Source organism: Elaeis guineensis, chromosome 14 (assembly GCF_000442705.2).
Source record: "Elaeis guineensis isolate ETL-2024a chromosome 14, EG11, whole genome shotgun sequence".
NCBI classification, from domain to species: domain Eukaryota; kingdom Viridiplantae; phylum Streptophyta; class Magnoliopsida; order Arecales; family Arecaceae; genus Elaeis; species Elaeis guineensis.
The window spans coordinates 58,012,246-58,029,376 of NC_026006.2; the positions used below are offsets into that span (position 1 = coordinate 58,012,246).

The window sequence follows — 17,131 nt, forward strand, 5'->3', positions numbered from 1 at the left end:
ATCCAAATGAGGAAGGAGATCACAACATCCAAATAAAGAAGGAGATCGTAGCATCTAAACGAGAAAAAGATCATAGTATCCAACCAAAAAAAGAGATCACAATATCCAAATAAAAATAGGAGGATCCAAATGAGGAAGGAGATCACAATATCCAAACAGGAAGGAGATCGTAGCATCTAAATGAGAAAAGAGATCATAGCATCCAAGCAAAGAAAGAGATCATAACATCTAGATAAAAAAAAGGAGAAGATCCAAATAAGAAATGAAATCGCAGCATCCAAATAAGAAATAAAATTACAAAAATCTCTTAATCATGATAGATACATACTTTCTCGTCCATATTTTTGAATTCTTAGCAGAATCCATACAAAGAAGAACATCGCACAAATTAAAAATCCAAACAAGAAAAATTTTGAAGCCAATCTCCTGAAGGTCAATCTCCCAAAGCTGACCTCTAAAAGGCTGACCTCTCAAAAGATGATCTCTCGAAGATTGAGCTCCTCGAGACTACCTCCATAAGCCGACCTCCCAAAGGTCAAGCTCATGAAAGTCGACCTCCCAAGGCCAACCCCTCAAAAGCAAGCTCCTGAAAGCTGACCTCTCCGAGACTACCTCCATAAGTGACCTCTTGAAGTCGAGCTCTGTCGACCCAAGGGTGACCTCCCAAAGTCGAGCTCTAAAATCGAAGTGAAAAGAATGACTTAAGGATGCCAACTAATAAAGGCCAACTAGAGACAAACTAACTAAGAGGAGACGAATTGTCAGACCAGAGACCTACCATCTGAGCCAGTTGGATGGGATCTGCTATAATGATCTTGGAATTCAAGCAACCTATAGATGTACTACCAATAAATATAAGAAAACTCTCTTAATAAAACCTTTATTTTCCTTACCTCTCCAAGTTTTGCAGATAAATAGGGCTCCATATCAAGCCATTCAGAGAGAAAGAAGAACGCCAGACACTTCGTTGCCTAGACGATGTCTACTATGAGAAAGGCACTTCGTCTTCTAAAGGCATTTCGTTACCCAAATGAAGCCAACCACAAAAAAAGTACTTGGTCATCTAGATGAAGTCCATCGCGAGAAAGGCACTTCATCACCCAGATGCCCGCCGCAAGAAAGGCACTTCATCGCCTAGACGAAGCCCACCATGAGAAAGATACTTTGTCACCCAGACGAAGCCTGCCACGAAGAAGGCACTTCGTCATCTAGACGAAGCTCGCCATAGGAAAGACACTTCATCACTCAGGCAAAGCCCATCATGAAAAGGGCACTTCGTCGCCTAACGAAGCCCGCCATGAGGAAGGCACTTCATTGCCTAAACAAAGCCCGTCATAAAAAAAGCACTTCGTCGCTCAGATGAAGCCCATCATGAGAAAAGCACTTCGTCGCTCAGACAAAGCCCATCATGAAAAAGGCACTTATCACCCAGACGAAGCTCACCGCAAGAAAGGCTTCGTCGCTCAAACAAAGCCTGCTGGCTTCGTCGTGAGAAAGGCACTTCATTGCCCAGACTCATCACCCAGACGAAGTCCACCATGAGAAAGGCACTTCATCGCCAGACGAAGCCCGTTGCAAAAAAGGCAATTCGCCACCCTGATGAAGCTCACCTCGATGAAGGAACAAAGTTCTCGAAGTACTCCAAAATAATCTTAGCATTCGAATGGTTGGGTGACCTTAGTAAATCCAACACAACAAGACCTCGAAGGTGCTTCATCTCAAGATGAATATAGTCATAAGAAGGATGCTTCATCATCTCGAAGAAAATAGCCACAATAACATCTTGAAGGCATTTCGTTTCAAGATGAATACAGCCATGAGAAGGATATTTCGTCACCTTGATAAATATAGCCATGATAATTTTTTCAAAGATACTTCATCTCAAGATGAATATAATAATGAGAAGGATACTTTATCACCTCAACGAATATAGCCATGGAGTTCTTCGAAGGTGCTTCATCTCTAAATGAATATATCCATAAAAAAGACCTAAGATAACCATGAGTGAAGGAAGCCCCTCGTCCTTTGACAAGCCGAGCTACAGGCAACAGTGGCAAAAAGAATCTTGAAGGATCAAAACATAAAAAATGCTGATCTAAGCTAAGAAATTATTATACATACCCAAAGCCACCTCGAAGACGTGCCAAAGAATATGCTACCTCCAAGAGACTGCTTAAAAGTGCCTGAACATCTCGACCTACACTATCCAACTTAAGATAAGTTGTCCAAATGTGGCTTGCTTAAAATGATGCTACAATCTTCATGCGTCAAATATCTGAATAAGGATTGGCGTTGGCTACTAAAAGCTAATGTACTACCTTCGTTTGACCTAATACTAGTTCGAATTTGAGAGTAGGGGGCTTATGTTATGGGCAGAAAATTCTTTCCTGATGAAGCCGTCGCACAAGAAAGTTGGGTCCGATCCAACTTTGATGCTAGCTGATCCATGGCACTTGAGCCAACTTTATTCGATATAACAGAAAAGATTGACTTTCAGCTCCCATGCAGATCTTCAAATCCCATGACCACCAGGAATAGTTGATGACGAGCGAATAAGAAAAAAATAACAAACATATCTCACCAGATAAGAAAAAATAAGATATATCTCGTCCAATAAGTCAAGGCAACCACCTGATTCTTCTTTCTTCTCACGGTTTTCAACCTTTATCTATAAATAAGATCCACAGGAGACCCTCAAGGTATGAAAAATACTTCTCTTCCTAAGTGCTCACTCTTCCCATCTATTCTAGAGATATGACTTATCGGAGCTAACTCCGATTGGAGATTTATCTTGCAGTCCTGCCAATACCTTTACCATCACCGACTTGTGACGCCGTTCAGCTCCATCCGAGCTGACCCAAGATAAATTTCTACAACAACAGTTGCTATTATAATCAATGAAATATAAAAAAAAAATTATTTCATATATTGACCATAAAATGATTCAATGATCATTGTACGGTAATGTAAAACTCAAGTTTCATTATAACCGATAAACTACAAAAGCCTATCATCAAATTTTATTCCCTGTATCTTTATAATCAATGTATTACAAGGAAACCTCATATCCATTTCCATGTTTATACAAGGATCGCAAAATGATCCTATGATCATCTTATAGAAACATGAGATTTGAATTTTGTTATAGTAATGAAGCAAGCCTAGACTCGTCCCAAATTTTCTTTCCTTTATTTAAACAGACCACATAATTGTTTTGTGGTAGCTATATGAAAATACAAAAATGAGGTTATAATATAAATCATAGAGATCTCTATCATTAGATTTTCATTTCCTATGTTTCATACTCCATAATGGTTCCAAGACTCTTATATAGGATTCATAAAGTTTTAGCTGTATTATAATCAATGAATTACAAACGTACTTGTTTTAAATTTTTATTTCTTAAATTCCATATAATGACCTAGCAAAGGGTTTTTTGTCACACTTGTGAAAATGAAATTTAGTAAAACAAATGAATAACAAAAGGGTGTTCCATTAAATTTCAGATTTTATATATTGACTCCATAATAAAACATGGTCGCTGTATGAAAAATAAAATCTAAGCCTTATTAAATTAATGAACTACAGAATGCTGTCATCAATTTTAGTTTTCATGTTTTATTTTGTAACCACAGAGCGGAGATGCAATTCTATATTAAAATATAAGGTTTATGTTTTTAAAATAATTAGACTATAAAGAAACTCGCTTCAGAAATCACACGGAGATCCATAATCAAATTTTATTTCCTATGGTTCATATGATGTCCTCTATATAATTTTGTTGTCACAACATAAAAACACCAAATTGTGGCCTTGTTTTAGCTAATAAATGATATACGGATCCATCATTAAATTTCATTACCCTTATAAAAATTATTCATATGATTATTATACGAAAAATCTTCAAACAACGTATTAATACAATCTTAATGATTTTTAATAATCAAATCATAATTAACATTTATGCTAACAAGGCTATGCATAATTGTGACTGGCGGGAACATGCAGCCTGCTGTTCCACATCGTCCAGCCTTTAAAATGTGTTCCTTTCCAAATACCTTAAATAGGCCCACTTGTGTCCACACGTGTTGAATTTTTGTTTGCAAATGCGCTGTTTGATGAACATCCTGTACAGCTGATGAGCTGTTGATGTCAGCCTCCATGCCACGTTGTAGCAATCATCGTCCCTGCGCCGGTCGTTATCCAATATCCACACCACCGCCTTCCATCCGAAGCCTACAATTCCAACATCCAACGACCGTCATAAAAATCTCTAAGCGATTACTCGATCGACCATCAAATAAATATTAACGTTAAACACGGACGGCAGATCGAGCAATCTCATACAAAAACTATATACGGACATGTCCTCTAAGCGGCGCCGTTACTTTTAAGCGAGCTAACCGACCCCGGGCGTGTCGGATTATTCCCGGGCTTTCCTCCCTTGTTTTGTCGAAGAGATGGCAGCGGCGACGGAGGCGGCGACGGCTGCTGCGGGGAAGGAGGGGCGGCGGACGAAAAGACGGTGATGGTGGTGGCGATCGACGAGAGCGAGCACAGCTACTACGCCCTGGAGTGGACCCTTGAGCACTTCTCCCCCAAGCTTCGCGGCCCGAGCCCGCCTTTTAAACTTGTTATCGTCCACGCCAAGCCCATCCCTTCCTCCGTCCTCACCCTCGGGGCGCCGGGTACTCCTCCCCAAACCTTATTTTAGCTAGGGTTTCGGGTTTTGATGCTCTGGCGTTGGGGATTGGTATTAATCTTCGATAAAAATCGTTTCTTTGGTGTTTAGGGGCTGTGGATGTGCTGCCGTTTGTGGAAGCCGACCTGAGGAAGAGCGCGGCGAGTGTCGTCGAGAAGGCTAGGGAGGTCTGCGAGGCCAAATCGGTAATCTTCTGAGCTTGTTTTTTTTTTTTTTTTTTTTGGTAAGAGAGCTTGGTGTTTTGAGTACTTGTTATACTTGTAGCAATTTTTTTGCAATTTGATTATTTTTTTTTCTCCTCCTTCTGGGGTTTTGATTTTCTAAGAGTATTTGAGGCTTGAAGACAAATTAGATTGAATTAGAAACTGGGGAAGGGTTTCTTGAGGTAGTTGTTCTTTATTTTCAATGTTCTTTGTTACTTGTCTCAAGGATGGATTTTGTCAATGGCCTGTTTGGATGGTTGGCCCCAGAATCTCATAAGATTCTTGAGCTGGGCCAGTACAACCACTAAAAATATTAAATTATATGCTGGGCTAGGTCTATGTTTTGACTATGATAGATAACATTTTGAGGGCTGGCCTGAATCTCATAGGGAGAAAGCAAGCCCCACTGAAAATTTAGTTCAGGATAGTTGTAACACGGAACAGCCCACTGAAAATTTAGTTTAGGATAGTTATAAACATAAACCTAGTCCAACTTATCATCCAGTACTTTTGATGGTTGGGCCCATGAATTCAATAGGATTTTGAGCCCAGACATCCGAACAGGACTAGTCCTCCTGTTCAGATGTCTGGGCCCTAAAATTCTATAGGATTCATGGGTTGAGCTAAGACAACCAGTTAAGTCAAGCTAGATTAAGCCCATAGTTATAAAAATCCAAAGAGTCCGGTTCGAATGTGTGGACCCAAAATCCTATGGGATTCATGAGTTGAGCTAAATAATCAGCTAAGTCAAACTAGATTAGGCCATAGTTATAAGAACCCAAAGAATTATTGGAGTAGGCAGGCCTGATCCCATAGGGAGCCCAAAAAAAAAAAAGACCTATCAACTATGACACTGACTAAGCAATAAAATGTATGAAATATTCAAAAAATAAAGTCCAATATTTGCTTTCTTGTTCCTAGCGCTTTATCTGAATGTTAACAATGAAATTAAAGGGGCTGAAACCCTTGTCTTAAAGAACATAAAATCATTTATTCCCCTCAAATTGACGTGTTCTTGGTTTTGTATATTGGGAAAACTAGGAGTTTCCTTTGTTGGTATGTCCTGACTGCAGGTGAGCCCACTGGTTGAGGTGGTTGAAGGAGATGCGAGGTATGGTTCTCTGTGAGGCAGTAGAAAAGCACCATGCTGATAATGTTGGTTGTGGGCAGCCATGGTTACGGAGCAGTAAAAAAGGTAGGACTCTTCATTTGAATTTCTTTTATGTAGATATTGCAGAAAGTCTCAGAAATGTCATATTTTTAAAGCGCCATTCATTGTCAATTCGAAGTTCATGATGTGAGGATCCTGAAAGTCTCCTTGTTGAAATTCCTGAAGTGTTATATGATTATTATGATAGATAAGCTACTTGGGAAATGCAGAACTATTTAGCTTTTCTGCACTCTTTTAAGTTCTGACCATATCATGACAATAATAACTGCATTCTGTGTGGGATACATTCTGAGATCAAGATTTTATAACAACAGCATTTCTTTAAAGTGTTCTTTAAGTGTGACACTATGATTAGTCGGCTATTTAGAAAACTTAGTAACTTAACTTCCAGGGTAGTTTTAATTTCTCAGGATGTAACAACACTATAGCACTAAGACAGTTTAACTTGATTAATAGGGGTCTTCTAAATCTAAAAGTTCTTAAATCAATTTGGTAGATTCATTTCCATGAATGTTTGGCTGATGTCCAAGTGTATCAAGTCAGATGCTAAGATAGGTTTAGGAAGCAGACTATTCATGATTTCTAGTTGCTGTGCAGAAGCGTTTCAAATAAGGGTGGACTTCATAGTCCTAAAAAAGGTAGATGGGAGAAGTGTGGCAACTGGAAAGGAGACTGGATTCTGTTTGATCATTTCTCCCAATTAATGGTCTAGATATCATCTTTCAACTTTGTTTATAATTTCTTTGCTTTGTTATGACTTTTATGTGCTGAATAGGTGTCAAACTTGTTTGTGCAACTTGTTGTGGTTCTAATAATATGGAGGGCACCAATAGTCCCATATCGGTTGTGAGTCTAGGGGGACTCGCGCTTATAAAGAAGGAAAAATTATTCCCACGTGAGGTGCCTTTTAAAAGGCAAAACCGTGAGTCCCATAGACTAGAGCGGATAATACCTCACGTGATGGGCCAAGCCCTTTTCCGCAACAATGACGCGCCAGGTAGGAGTCGAGGTCCGCCTCGATTTTCTGGGGTCGAGGTCCTTTTGGCGGACTGTGGGACTCCTTGGACTATACACATCGGAGTCTCCCTTGACTGGAGGGCTCTGTTGTGGTTCTAATAATGTGAAGGGCACCAATACTCCCACATCGGTTGTGAGTCAAGGAGGACTCGCGCTTATAAGGAGGAAAAATCCTTCCCATGTGAGGTGCCTTTTAAAGGGCAAAACCGTGAAGTCCATGAGCCAAACAGACAATACCTTACATGACGGGCCGAGCCCTTGTCTGCAACACAACTCATTAGGTCATGTGACAAACTTTAACAACTGAGGATAGGTATCAGGTGAAAAAGACCGGTCATGTGATATAAAGAGGGTCTAATTTTTGAAATCCTAAACAATGCTGAATTGCTAAGTGGAGCTGGTATAGATGGGAATTTTTTTGGTGGGTGTGTTGTTGGGCATCATTTGATTCAATGAGGTTGAAGCACAGGGAGGTCATTCGACGAGGCTGAAGTCAACTCGAACCTTCACTAGCTCTGGAAAAAGCCAATTTAGGCACAGATATCAGGTAAAAGACACCAATATCAGTTACTGTTTGATGGTTGATTTTGGTGGTACGGAAGAGTAAAGAAATGATGGCTTTTCTGGCAGTTGGAAGTATATTGCCGGTTGGATCAAGATTGCTGGAATTTCAGAAACTTGTCCAGATTGACAGGGCAAAAGGGCAGAGGGTTTCCCCTTTTGTTTTTCAGTCCTGAAAGGAGTCTGGTTTGTATTGTTTGACTTCATGTTGAGAACCTTTATAACTAGAATTGGTAAACTATATTATTGTTATCTTTAATGATTGTGTCAAACTTTAATAAAATTTAATAAGTGTAAAATATGAATTTTGATTCAAAATTACAAAAAAAATGTTAATCGCTATGAAGTGCTTTAAACCACAAATGACAAAAGCTGATCATAATTGCCTGTTTTAAATATAATGTGATTATAACAATTTTCTCTGACACAAGTGAATGATCATGGACCAATCTCAACAAAATATTCTTTTCTGAGAGGAAGCGAGCTGAAGCCAGAATTCATCAAGAGAATGAAGATCACAACCTCCCAGAAAGTGAGGAGATAAACATAGAGCAAAAGAAAGGCACCAAAAGTGCCACAAGAGAATTACTTGAGCTCCAGCTTTGATAAATAGGAACCAATTGATTTTGTGATAAATGTGTGATGCCCAATCTTTTAGAAGAGGTAAAGATGTGGCGATCAACACTTCTAGTTGCTCAGATTTATCTGAAAAGATTCTAGCATCACTCCAACCACCAACACCTATATTGTTACATCATATCTCAACGAAATATTCTCAATATAAGATTCTATTAACTACAGTTTTGGGTAGATCAACTTAAAGGAGACAGCAGAAAATGATCTATGCATTCATATTCTTTTTGGTGTGTTTTATGGTGCAGCTAACACCGGATTGCCCCTGAACTTTTGCAGGGCAGTTTTGGGTAGTGTGAGTGACTACTGCGCTCATCATGCTCAGTGCACTGTGATGATAGTGAAGAAACCCAGGTCAAAGGGTTGAGTGATTTAGTTGACAAGCTGGAGACAGTTTCCATCAGTGTATATCCAATAAAATTCTTGCATAATAGCAAGATACTTAGTTACGTACACACTACATGTCCATTATATCTTATAGTTGCTTCTGTATTGTTCTTTATGGATCTAGCAGTGTTTGTGAATCGAATATAGCAATATCTTGCTTTATCCTTTGTTCTCAATCTTTCCCTTCAATAAAACATCATACTTGCTGGTGAGCTTTGGTGCTATGTTGGAAAGACGTTCTCGTTGCTCCCAATATTTGGAAAGAGGTTCTCTCTAGCTGGAGGAACCGATCGTGTTGCGGCCATAAACAAAGCAATCCACCTGATACTCTAAATCTTTTTGTATAGACTGATCTATTTGTACCAAGTAAAGCAATTCGACCTTATAAATCAAACCCCTTGGGTTTGTTTATTGAAAGAACTCATACAAAGAAAGGATGGCCAACGACATTTGTGTTCTTTCCTTTCATACTTCGGCTAGTGAATCACCACTCATCTCAAGTCAGATCTGTGCAAATAAAAACACGATTGTGGCATCGTCAGGAAAAGAACACCAGGATGAAAGAGAAACTAATCGCTTTACCTTCTTTTGTTACCAGTCATCCAGGAATCCGCTTGTTAGACTGACAGGGAGTGGATGGATTGGACCCAAGAACCCTGCAGCGGACTCCAAAACTGGTCACAGCACAGGTATATTGATTCCATTTTTTTAATGGATCCAAAGAATTGGACCATCGAGCGCAAACCAAGCAGCCAAAACCCATTGCAGGCTCTAATAATTTGAGCATGGGAAAAATATCAGGAAAACCTTATATGTTCCAGTTCAAACCAATATACTATTTATGGATCCAATGGTCACGCATGATCATGCCTCACTTCAGCTAAATGCTAAAGGTCACTTAGCAGAGGAGTATTAAAACATAATTTGTTTTTTAAATAAAAGGTTGAACAAGACTGAGACTGAGATCAAAGAACATGTGATAGCTTGAGCGTGCCAAAAATATTAGCACGTTTAAGCCCTAATGCCCTAAGAGGGCAGGGTACTATAGAACCATACAAACAATGACAAAACCTATCAAAGCATCAGTAGCTGCTTAGGTCACTAGTAACTTTCCTCATTTACCGTCCGTTTAGTACACGTTGATGCATCATTGCCTGTACACAATCACATGCTTTCAACCATCCAATTTTAACTGCATATCCCAATAGATCTCATGTCTCAGACACGAGATACAAGACCAGAGTCCACTTGGAGTCTGTTGAATCTCGGCAATTCAACATAAAAAATTCTGACAGGAAAGCAGTAAATAAACTAAATAGTAATTATTTTTTAATCAAATCAATATCACCAAATGATCCAACTAAATATCCCAAAGAAAAGTCCAAATTCTCAATCATATTAAAAGTTAAGGCATTGCTTCCACGTCTCACTCAACACAAAACGGGGTAAATGATAAATAAGCTGAAGTTACAGCACATCTCATCAGGAGTCGGGTAAATTTCAGCATTTGACCTCCTTCAGCCCATAGGCAAAATATAAGAATGTTGGATCAGTTGCACCATCTTTGTAGTATGCAAAGACTAGGCACCCATCATCGTGCATACTCTCCCCTACAAAACTGCCAAGAAACAATCCATGTGAGCAGACAGCCAGACAAACACAATAAAGTAAGTTGTTCATAACAACATCATTAAATGGTAAGTTGCACTGAATTTTCACATGAGTGTAATTTAGTCAATCAAAGTTCCGTGGAGTTTGCAGATGACAGAATGCAAAGGGGAGGCCACCAAACCAAGAGCCATCTAACCAGTGCGAGGTAGTGGAGCCTAGAGAAAATGCATCAGTATAAATCTACATAGATCTTGCGCTCTTCAACCAAGATTTACCAGGCGCCAACCAGAGGAATGGCGGTGTGTCTCACCATCCCAGTAAAGGGCACTGTCGTGAGTGTCACAGCAGGATGAGTCAGGAAATGGACTGAGATAGGATGAGCTATCCAGCATCCCAAGGTTCGGAACGCATCGGAAAAACCAGGATGGTCTCATCCCACTTTATTTAAAATAAACCTTTCTGGGTACCTATCTAGCTACAATACATTGGGCAATATCATTTTAATCCATGATGTATACATTGCAGTAAAAAACACTGATTCAATTTGCAAGGAAAACAGCATATGCTATCACTGCAGAACAACACTAAATAGCAGTTATTTCATAGAACGCCAGCCCCCAAATAGCAGGGAAAAGGCTGGATGGTTATTTCATAGAACAAAACCTCAAAAGAAAACAAAATATAGCTTTGTTGTACCAAGTTCTGTAGTAATGAGATAGCAAGTAATTACTAAATAAAATAATTAATAGATCCCTATATATAAATATATAATATTGCTGCTTCCCAGCTCACTACCTTCTCTGCTCAGTGGACCAGTCTCTTATTGCAGCTGGGGATTGGTGCCGTACACGGGTCATGCAGGTCACAGCAGGCCCCATGTACCAGTCCAATCACCCTGCGCCGGTATTCTGAGCAGGGAAAGGGGAGTGAAGAAGTGAAGCTTTTTCCCTATATGATATATGAGTAAATTCTTAAAAAAATTGTCAAACACTTGTCCATCAAAATACTTACAATTGCAGGTCACTAAGCTTTGAAAGTAAAAACTTGGTAGCTCCCTCAATGTGTTTCTTAAATAGCTCCTGCTTCTCGGCATCCAATTTAGGAGTCAAATTTTTGATATATCTCTTCATGAAGGTCACAAATTGTTTCTTATCGAATGCCGGTTGCTCCTGTAAAAGTAAATGAACAATAAATAAGCAAATATAATATATTTGATCTACATATCTCAGACTAAAATTAAACAAATAATTTTAACCAAAACGAGGAATGCTGACCTGAAGCCTAAAAGTATCCACAATATCGACCACCTTAACAGCCTGGTCATCAACTCCTTCATCTTCTTCACCACCTTCGGCGGAAGGGTTTGCACCAATGTCGACATTTACTGCTCCTTGAATGACCCACTGTCAAATAATGCCAGTTTTCAACTTTTGTTTCTAGGTTATCAAATGCAATGACAATTTTCAACTTTTTCATATTTAATATTAAAATTTCCTCTTGCTCAAAAAAATATATTAAAACTTCTTCCACAGAGTGGGAAGATCAGCAACAATTTAGATGTAAAGTAAAATTTTTATCCTATGATAGCACCCACCCACATATAAGGTTTTGAAAAACTTCCCTCACATCAAAAATCCACGAATCACATACATGCACAACATATAATGCATAATTGCAGAGTACTCATGCAGACAAATACACGCACAAGGAAAAAAAAAAGAACATGTGAAAAACAATTAAATTTCACAATATGGATGATTAAAAAAAACTTATACTGGCAAATATATGGCCAACAATGCTGACCTTTCCTTCAACTTCCCACAGCATACCATTGTGTATTTCCTTGTACGGAAATGAGTCCGACAAAAGCTCATCGCCTGAATTGCATTAAACACATAATTATTTCTATTAACAGGTGACATGGAGATCAAAACTGGGAAAACATAATCTTGAAAACAAAAATATGAATCCTTTCAAATTTAAAAAAAAAAAATGGAGAAGAGGGCATGGTAACAAGAATCAATAAAACTTTACATATAGAAGTAATTTTACACGGCCTAAGCCACGAAATAGACCTGAGCAGTATTCTTACGACAAACAAATATACCATTATTTACATATAAAAGTAATTTTACATGTCCTAAGCTACAAATAGACCTGAGCAGCATCCTTAGGACAGGCATTAGGTAGAAAATGCTCAACAACAAATACTAAATTATTCCTTTAGCTACAGGGACTCCATACCAACATTAAGTTTCTCAACAAACAATAAATAATAGGAGTTATCTAGATATGACTATAGCAGTTGGATGAGAAAAGAGACGTTCTCATTATAGCAGAAATAGGATGTCAAAGCATCAGAATCAGTTGATCCCTGATGAACAAGGAAGAACTCAAGGGCCATACATATTACCATTTCAATCAATACCTTTCATACTTCATGTAAGTGAAAGTGAACATTGAGGTGCAGTGGTAACTGAAAAGTATTTGATAGTTAATGACCTATAGAGGTCCGAGATCAATCGGCATGCGAGATAACTATGGAGAAAGTACCCATCATTTAACTATTCAGTTGCCCTGGATTCCAACCTAGAGAAAGAAGAGCTTAACAAATTAAAATTTAGTACAACCATGAGATTCTGACATCCAATCTATTCAAATGCTTATGAATTTTTATGTCATGCCCATTAATGCCTCCATATATGTTAAACCCATGTGCTTGCCCCTTAGTGTTACCTAACCGTCCAGAGATCTTCAACAATGTTTGCTTGCATGCATTTTATCTTTAGGTTCTTTCCTTTCTATCAAAGGCATCCATGGATGAACGTTACGTATGTTGATATTTGTTTGGCTGACTCAATTAAGAGGCATTCTTAATTTGCTTGTACCCATAGATGGAAGTCATTTGAGGGTCTTGCTGAAACTCAGCAAGGATTACACCAAGAAACCAGCAGGAATTTTGAGGAACACACAAGACATAGATGGAGAGCATTTAGAGACATCTACATTTAGAACTTTAACTAAACAAGAAATCAGCCTTTTTGAACAGTAGCACAATAATTCAGCCTTTTAGAAAGGCAGCTTTGTAATTTACAATGTATCAAAATATTCCATTTACAGCAATCAGCTAAAAGCACATCATTTGAGTAGCTGAAGAGCATTACTAATGATAATTTCATATCAGGGACTTGTTCATCCCTAAAAGCATATAGAAAAGTCAAAGGGGCAGACGTGACAGAGTGCGCAAAACTATGCATCAATAAAGCAAACAATCTCAAATTAGAACATCTTAAGTTAGTGAATCACCTCTAGGATCCTTACACCAGCATGCTTCATACAAACAGAGGAACAAAAGTCCCTGCAGTATGTAATCAAGATTTATATGCGAGACAATTCCAGATGGTTAAGTACAGAGCAAAAATTGGATTTTTTTGGAACATGACAGTCCAAACATACCGACCAATTTATTTCATTCTAAAAAGAGATCACCAGTTACATATGCAAAATTATTTCCAATGGATCTACCTCAACTTGTGTAAGATTCACCTCTCCAAGTTGGGTTCGCATAAATCCAAGCAAGCATCTACAAAATTCTTCTTCGCTGTTGTTGTGGATCCTCTAAAATGTGGAAATACAAAATAATCTTTTTGCACTATAATCTCATGGTTCTCTAAGTTTATTTTCAATCAATATATTTTTATCATGTTCGAGTATTAAATGGTGTCAAGTCAATAGACCAATCTTCAGCATCGTAAAAAAGGTATCTTCTTTCAAATAGGCATCCTACGTAGCTAGTTAAAGCAAATAAAATGTTCAGGTGGAAACAATTTTGAATACAATGACCTAGTCACTTAATACCAACAACATCATACACTGTCCACACAAACATGGATCTTCATATGCCCTATTATGTGATGTAAGGTATTAGCAGTTTAACTAGAAGGGGAAAAAACTGGCAGCTCCAAAGGTGTTTGAGAAAAGAAGAGGCAAGGATAGAGACAGATGGTGGAAGAAGGCAGAGGCAAACGAGTTAGCAACAATACTCCTTATAAAGTCAAACTACTGTTCAACCCCCTTTATATAGATGATACTCCAGGATAGCACAGCCTATTTTTGTTGACTAACAAGTCCAAATCCATCCAACAATTTTAGTATTTTATAAAGCATAATTTCATACCTTGACACGTTGTTCTAAAATCATTACAGCACATCTAGATGGCCTGGTGAGCTATTAATGGCAACAAATTGAAGCACTAAATCTCCAGTGTAAGGGGCTAATAGTGGTTTACAGAAAGATGAAATAACCATCTAAAAATAAAATCCCCTGATAAGGGATTTGAAGTACATCGCAAGGTAATCACTTTCCACCTTGATCTCTCGTCCTACACTCCCTGCCTTCTGTCAACTCTATCAATCTTGTAAATAGCTACTTTTTTAACTGGAGGACCTGATGCTCTCATAAAGATGAATATTTTTGGTATTTTATTCTAATATCTACTTCATCCTTCTCTTGTCCACATTTCAGCTCCACCTTAATCAGAAAAATAAGACAAATAAGCCCCTAGCTGCACGAACATCACATAATTATCAGAAAAATCATACCCTTGCAAAACATTCGATTCATTTTAAGAGAAGATATATTTTTATGCCAAACAAAATCCAAATCCATATACAACAGCAGAAAAAACAGCTCAAAATATGAATATAAATAGCCACCCAGCAGGAAAACATCCCTATCATTAGGCACATCCCATCTAAAATAGCCCACATCACAAGAAACAGCCATGATCGCAAAATCCCCAATTGAAAAGGAGTCGGCTAAGCAGATTAAATCCCGTAATCAAAAAAGAAAAAACATGACCCAATACCAAAAATTACCCAAAACATGACAGATTTACAGAAGATCATGAAAAAAGAACACAGTTTAACTAATAAAATTCTTCGATTTGATGTTATTCAGCCTCCAAGGTCGCATCTTTCCCTCAAATCCGAGGCTTACACGAATAAAGATCAACAGAGACAAAAGATAACATGCGGATCGGAGAACTACCTGTGAGAAGATCCTGGTAGACGAGCATGATTCCTCCAAAGAGCAAACCCCAACCCCCGGTGACCGAATAGACGAAGGAGCGGGCGAAGGAGGCAGGAGAGAGAGGGATCTCAAAAGGTGGCCGTGAGGATCTTATATGGGCGAGAGAATTTGGGGTTTCGAGCGGGGTGTCGCTGGCTACAGTTGAGTCCATCGTTGGTGTTCGAGTTTCACACGAGCTCTTTTCCGGTCCGTCCGATCAGCGAGATGAATTCTGATCTCAAAGATGTTCACACCGGAAGTCCAGGTGACCAAATTCTTATCGGATTGTTATGATTAGGTCTCAAATCCAAAACCGATCTAATCTAAATGGTCTGGTTCGAGTTCGGGGATGGACTACCATGGGCTTAGACGCCTTTTGAATCCAATTCTTGGACGCTAGGATAATGATAACACTACAATAAAAATGTTGCACGGTACTCTAGTGTCGATGCAAGATAATGGAGAGGCTGCATGAATTATGGTTAACAGAGAGAAAAAATTTGGAAGAAATAAGTGTAGCTGCCAATATGAATAGGATCTATGGAATTTCTCTCATAAATTTTTTTCTCCATTTTAATTTCCTCAAACTCACTTTATCTAGGTATCCAACTTTAGGTCCAAGACTTTAAATCTTGTAAGAAGGTACCATCCTCATTTTCTAATGAAACAAGATATACCATCATCTCCTCTCATTTGGATACTTGAGATAAGAAAATATCTCAAGATGTGCCGATTAAACTGGATGATCCTATCCTAACACATAAGATGATACTCATCTTGATATCTCATGAAATATCCAATCGGGACTTGATTCTTGCTTAGTTCACCCACTCATAAATCCTAATCCTCTTTTAAAGCCCCAGTACATAGGCACATATACATAGCCATCCCATATTTGGCCCACTGTGCATCATCCTGGAGTATCATCTAATGAGATGCTCCTAAATCTAGAATTATTGCATCCTAAAGCCCTAATCATGATCGAAAACGATGCACTTCGCACATCACCTATTTTTCTACACATCCCATACAATCAAACACCAATGCTTTGGCGTCTGAATCCTCAAACATCAAATTGCTAGCATAAGAAGGCTCAAAATGAAGAATTTTAATTTTCTTGCTTCTTTAGCTCCGATGCCAAATTTTTGGCATTTGAACACTTAGATACCACTAACATGGCACCTAATCAAATTTCGATTTTCCGCACCCCTATAATCATATAGGATTTCACAGAACGGTATAACAATATTATAATCATATAGAAGTTGCACCATCAGAAGTTTCTAACACGAGCAATTTGATGTCTGATATGGGATTCAAATTTTGAATATTAACCTGCTTAGATCCATCGACGATCTTGCAGAATGTGTTACGGCATTCTCTCTCTCAAATGCCAAATGTTGGATTCCCGGATACTTGGACACCAAATATCCTTTCTTCTAGAACACACAGAGGAGACGTAAAACAATATAGAATAGGCAGCAGAGGAGCAGAATTAAAGGGCCAGTGACTGGTTTTCTATTTCAAGAGGATTTCAAAGGATTATACTGTGCCAAGAGGAGGTGATGGATTTGAAGGATACATGCATTGGAGAGGCATTCAAGAGTTCAATGGCACTGGATATTTGGGCTACGCTGGCTCGCTCCCCCTCTCTCTCTCTCTCTCTCCTTATTCTTTTTACTCCTCCCCCTCCTATTCAATCCCATCCAGCCATAAAAAATTCTCATCCTTATCCCATTCAACAGAGCTAAATGAAGCTGCATGGTCGTATTGAG

At 38.6% G+C, this 17,131-nt stretch overlaps 1 protein-coding gene, 1 long non-coding RNA gene and 1 pseudogene across 2 annotated transcripts in view; 1 reads left to right on the top strand and 2 right to left on the bottom strand.

The window, feature by feature from the left end:
• Positions 1 to 5,488, bottom strand: part of LOC140853739 (uncharacterized) — a 16,868-nt gene extending 11,380 nt beyond the window's left edge. Inside the window, exons 1-2 of the long non-coding RNA XR_012136847.1 lie at positions 5,355 to 5,488; positions 5,151 to 5,311 (exon numbers count right to left, since the gene is read on the bottom strand). This is a non-coding gene — a long non-coding RNA (uncharacterized lncRNA). The remainder of the gene's footprint in view (positions 1 to 5,150; positions 5,312 to 5,354) is intronic.
• Positions 4,436 to 8,886, top strand: LOC140853738 (universal stress protein PHOS34-like; annotated as a pseudogene).
• A 1,095-nt stretch (positions 8,887 to 9,981) lies between these two features.
• On the bottom strand, positions 9,982 to 15,430 carry TCTP (translationally-controlled tumor protein homolog). Its single transcript, NM_001404967.1, has 5 exons — positions 15,336 to 15,430; positions 12,089 to 12,162; positions 11,560 to 11,688; positions 11,297 to 11,454; positions 9,982 to 10,292 (listed from the first exon to the last, which is right to left on the bottom strand). The coding sequence occupies exons 1-5, from the start codon at positions 15,361 to 15,363 to the stop codon at positions 10,175 to 10,177; spliced, it is 507 nt and encodes a 168-aa protein (NP_001391896.1). The 5' UTR covers positions 15,364 to 15,430; the 3' UTR covers positions 9,982 to 10,174.
• Positions 15,431 to 17,131: the final 1,701 nt, after the last annotated feature.